This window comes from Phragmites australis, chromosome 18 (assembly GCF_958298935.1).
Source record: "Phragmites australis chromosome 18, lpPhrAust1.1, whole genome shotgun sequence".
In the NCBI taxonomy this organism is placed as follows: Eukaryota; Viridiplantae; Streptophyta; class Magnoliopsida; order Poales; family Poaceae; genus Phragmites; species Phragmites australis.
In genome coordinates, this window is record NC_084938.1 from 23,554,322 (window position 1) to 23,559,745 (window position 5,424).

At 51.0% G+C, this 5,424-nt stretch overlaps 1 protein-coding gene across 1 annotated transcript; it reads right to left on the reverse strand.

Moving 5' to 3' along the window:
• Positions 1–333: 333 nt before the first annotated feature.
• On the reverse strand, positions 334–1,836 carry LOC133899798 (mitochondrial uncoupling protein 5-like). The gene has a single exon (XM_062340863.1). It carries the CDS (start codon positions 1,491–1,493, stop codon positions 537–539), a length of 957 nt encoding a protein of 318 aa, XP_062196847.1. The 5' UTR covers positions 1,494–1,836; the 3' UTR covers positions 334–536.
• Positions 1,837–5,424: the final 3,588 nt, after the last annotated feature.

Genomic DNA, 5,424 nt, shown 5'->3' on the forward strand with positions numbered 1-5,424 from the left:
CTCTTAATAGTTTTTGCAGATGGAGGGACACGTTGCCGCCTTGCTGTTTGCTGCACGGGTAGCAGAATTCAGATACGCGGGATCCCTATGGTGTCCCCAGCTCGCAGCATCGAGCCATCGACCAGGCTTGAACTGGGGAGGGTTCATTCATGGACGTCAAGTGGTAAAAAAAAAGTATTCTTCAGTCGAGTTCCAGAACACTTTTGATTGCGATTTGCGAGCCCCCTTCCCGACTTGAATTGGGCGCAATGGTCTATTAAGTTCTTCAAGTTCCAACATCTGCGGAGGTCACTGATGAAAGCCCGAGACATCATCGCAGTAGCGACTTGAATGTATAAAGATTTAAATTTTCATTGAGCATTGATCAAATCCATCCAAATACACTGGGATGCAGGACGAGATGGAGCAAAAATGACACGGGATGCAAAGGTATACTCATAATCTCCGCCTCTATGGTAGCAGTGATATTCGTAGCAGCGGACATGGTGGTGATACGGTGGTAGTTGTCGTCATCATCGTCGTCGCCATGGTTGGTCTTAGAACTCGACGCCCTTGAAGACCTTGCGCACCTGCTCGAGCGTGACGAAGAGCACCACGGTGAAGGGGCCCTGGCGCATCACCGTGGGGATGAACCCCTTGTACAGCGCCATGGGGCCCTCCAACCGCACGGTACTGAGCGCGCAGTCCACGGCACCGGCGTACGGCGGGGGCGCGCCGGGCGCCACCTTCATGTTCATCATCCGCGTCTTCACCACGTCCACGGGGTTGGACGCCGCCGCGGCCACGATGCCCGCGGTGAAGCTGGCGGCCACGTGCGTCGCCAGCCCGTCGGCTCCCGGGCCGCGGCGCGCCAGGATGGCCTCCTTGGCCTGGTCGTACGTGGCCAGCTGCGACGCAGTCACGATCATGGCGCGGTTCACGGTCAGCGACGACCCGCGCCACAGGCTGCGCACGCCCTCGTCGCGGGCCATCCGGCCGATGGCGTCCCCGACGCTGCGGTAGTTCCGGCGCTCGGCGAGCGGGAGCCTCCCGTCCGCCTGCATCCGCACCATGGCCACGTCGGCCGGGTTGCCCACGGCCGCGCCGACGCCGCCGGCGATGAGCCCGGCCGCGATCTTGCGGTGCAGCGGGAGCACGCCGCCGTTCTCCTGGGTCCACTTCGTCTTGAGGATGTCGTACAGCCCCATCCGCGTGGTGGAGTAGAGCGTCTGGCGCAGCATGGTGGCGGACACCCCGGAGAAGAACCCCGCAGGGCCCTCGGAGCGCAGGATCTGCGCGCCGACGGCGAGCGGCCCAGGCTTCCTCGGCGCCGGGATGTCGTGGTGGTGTGGGAGCGCCACGGTGCGCGCGCTGGCGTGGAACGCGACCGCCGGGCGCGGCGCGGCCGTCTCCCCCTGGAGCTGCATGCGGACCTTAATCAGGTCGAGCGGGTGGGTCGAGCACCCGGCCACGATGGACGCGATGCCGCCCTCGACGAACCCCTTCAGCCCCATTGCTTGCTTGTTCGTCGCCTCGGTTCCTCCCTCCTCTTTTATCAGAGACGGACTCGAGACCAAAGAAAAAGATCCAGAGATCCCAAAAAAGGAAGCTCAAGAAAGCTCGAGCAAACGGAAACCAAAAGAAACGGGGGAAAAAAAGGTAAGCTTAGCTACCCGAGGAGGGGAGGGGAGGCTATTGCCAATAGGAGTTGGGGCACATCTCACTGGAGACCAGGAGATGGGAATGGAGCGCGAAGGCTATGCAGGAGGAGTGTGGGACGCTGGCCCTCTGTGACATATGCCGCTCGTGCTTCCTTCTTCCTCGGTGTGGGATGTGCGGGGATGGGTACGGCGAGGAGACGCTGTTTATAGCTGGGTTGGGTGGGTCGGACGCGAGGCGAAGGGGCAAGCAAGGAAGGAGACGACGGGAGGTGGCTTCGCGCCTTCGCGGCTGGGGCTCCCCTCCCCCGGCTCGCGGTCGGACTGGGGAAGGCAGATTCGGCAGCGGAGGGAGAGGCGGACGGTGTAAAATCCTCAAGATTCAGAATCAAACAATACAGAAAACGGAGCAATTTCGCCCAATCTGCAAGCAAGATCAGCAAATTGGGGATAAAACTAAAGAACCCTAACTACTAATACGCTAACAAGATGATTAGAACATTCCAGAGTTCTTCCCATTAACAGAAGGGGCTTATATACTGCCCAATTCAAATTACATCCGTGCATAAGCATGATTAAGCTAATACAAGTTTAAAGTGCTAATTGCGTGGTATACGTGTTTAAACACCCAATACATTACGTGGTAAAAGTAACTTCATCATGAACCATCATATGGGAGATCCATATCATCCGAGCCTACCCTGATTAGGGTTTAGAAACGGACGATGATCGATCGGGATCTAGTAGCAACTGCAGACGGCTACTGTAAATTGTATTAGGAACTCTTACCAACCATCAAATCAAAAGGTAACGTATCAGACCATGTGCTACAGTAACATACGAACAGTAAACCCGTCGCTGCAGTATAACAGACTACTGCTGCTACAGTATTTTGTCTACAGTACACTGCAAATCACTGCTCACGCACTCACTCCAGCTGCTACAGTAATGCATTGTTTCTCCACTTCAGAGAATCGCTGTCCGACGATGATGGTTTTGCCTGGGATCTTCTATTTTGTTGGCTCGGTGTTGCCTTCCACTTTCGGCTGAGAGATGTTGGAATTTGGATAGTGTTATTTTTGCCACGGTGGGTTGCGGTGGGCACGCGCTAGGGCAAAAGAATAGGAATAGGATGCTTCCTTGCTGGTGACGTGTGTGGTTGCAGTAGAGGACAATATTAAGCTCGTTTGGGATATCATGTCTTTTTTTTTTATTAAGTAGCAATTACAAATGTATTTCACATATGTGAAATCAATCTAGAATGTAGTAATAGAAAGAAGTAAAAGAATATAGTATAATAAAAGAGAGATTTACGTACACCATGATTGAACTTAGGTGGTCGTGCGATGCGGAGATGAATAGTGTTGAGAAGATGGCCTTTCATTATGTGATGATCATTTATCTTGATTTAAGTTTTGAAAATAGAGTGATAGAAGAAAAGAGAAAACGTACGCTTGGCAACAAGGCGAGTCGGAGTTGGGTGCAACACGAACGCACCTAAACCGAAATCCGAACCAAAAAACCCGACATGTTCCCGAAACGCCTAATGGGCAAAAAATCACCTCTAGCCCCGAACCCTGCGGGGACCCAAAACCCGACGGGGACCCCGTTGGTGAGAGTGGTGTGGCAGTGCAGCGCTGAGGTGGGTGCAGGTGGCGTCTTGGCCAAGCGGCGGTCAGCAGCGCGACGGGAGTGAAGGCGGGCACAGGCGGCGGTGGGCGGGTGGCGGCGGGAGCTAGGGTTAGGTGTGCATGGTTGATGGGCTGGCTTGGGCGTCTAGGCCGTTATTGGGTGCCCACGGACACCCGCCGGTGAAAAAAAGCCCTAGCGCCCGACTCGCAGGGAAAATTTCCCACTCGCCTTTGCCCTTGCCAGGTCTAAAACCCACGGGGACCCGACCCACCCTGCCCCGTTGCCAGCCTTAAGAACATGCTGCAATCAAGAAAGACGATCAAGGATGATACGTGGGGAGTAGGTTGATTACTAATCGGCAAATTGATTGTGACTTTCCATATTTAGGGATGCATGTTTTGTATTTTCTAGGTCATTGGGTCCACCCAAAACTCAAAAAAATAATAATTAAAGATTCACTCCCACCCAATTAAGTTAAGGAAAAAATAAACTAAATGGTGATCTAAAACTACCTGTTAGATACCTATTTTGATTGCGGATCAACTTTGATTGTAGATCGTTTGATCATGTAAAATATACGGTGAAGATCGTTTGGATATGCCACAACTCACTTATTTTACCGGAGTATAGATTTTGTAACAAGTGAATTGTTCTATATGGGATTCATGTATGTTGGACTTGCTTTTGATGGCTCGAGTAGCATCCAAGTAGGTACTCATCTTACAAAAAAATATATTTTTTTTGACGCAAGATGGTAGTGCTCTGCCTTTTCATTTCAGGAAGTAATGAGAAAAGGAAAACAATTCAGTTTGGTAGCACAAAGCTACCAAGAACATAAGTTACAGGAGGAGCAAAGAAAAGAAAAAGAAAAAACCGGAACCGAGTAGCAGTTGGTTGTATTTGCTTTAAAACATTAGGCTTCCTGTGCTTCGTTCGTCAGAGCCATGCGCCAACTATTGATGTCCTCCTTGGCTCTCGACGCCACCATCATGTATTCTTCTTCGCGGCCTTCAAACACACGTTGATTTTGCTCTTTCCATATGTTCCACCAAGCATATAGCATTGCCCCAATCTTTGCATTTCGCTCCTTTTTTGGACACGGTGTCACGACCTTATGCAACCATCCCGTAAGGGAGTCTTCCAACTCCACCACGTCCATAGGCCTTGCAAAGCCACACCAAAACCATACCTGGGAGGTTACATGCTTAGCGTAGGAGCAGTGAAAGAGTAAGTGGTTAGTCGTTTCTGCTTGCAGGAGACACAAAGCACAACCACTCCATTGTCCATGCCTCTAGAATCCAAATTGTCTGCCGTAAGTAGTTTTCCATGCATAGTTGTCCATGCAAAAAAAAAAAAGCACTTTGGGCTCTGTGCTTGCATGCTAGAAGTGCATGTCCCGGAAGGGAAGAAAAGCCCCCCAAAACTGCATCTCATATGCGGATTTAGCTGTGTAGATTTCGGAGGGCGATCATCTCCAGAATGTCGAGTCCTGCTGTCCTGGCTACAAGACGACCTCCAGAATCAAGGTCTAGACTTTAACAAACTCTCGCAGCTGCTACACCGTATGAATATGTTTTAAATTGTAGATCCACTGCGAGTTTCTCACCTCCAACATCACAGTTCTATTTTTCAATTTGGTGATGCTAAAAAGATTTGGCGCTAGGGATGCTAGGGTTTTTGAGACCTAGCCAGTTGTCTGTCTAGAATCTAGCTTTGTTGCCATCTCCAATCTGAATAAATGTAGAAGCAGCAAAGAACTCCATTTCAATTGTATCTAACTAAACAGGGAAGGAGCTCCAAGGGCTGTCCTGGTTGGTCCAAGATAGCCATGGCCACCTCATCCTAAGGGCTCTGTAGAACCGCTCCAGATCAAGGACACCCGCCCCCTAGGCTCTTCGGCATGCACATTACTTTCCAGTTTACAAGGTTGCACCCCTTCCCTTCACTGTCTTGCGCTCCAGACCAAATGAACCGCTTTCGTATCTTATCAATCGATTTTATGAGCCATTTTGGGATATTGAACACGGTGGCGTGATAGGTAATAGTGGAGGTTAGCACCATGTTAACCAGCTCAAGTCTTCCCACTTTTGTTAAGAGCTTGCCTTGCCAGTCTGGTAACTTTCCTGAAAGCTTATCAATTAGCAGTTGGAAATCA

What these genes read in the sequence shown, in the direction of transcription:
- LOC133899798 (XM_062340863.1), bottom strand. Translation starts at nt 1,493, where the DNA reads ATGGGGCTGAAGGGGTTCGTCGAGGGCGGCATCGCGTCCATCGTGGCC.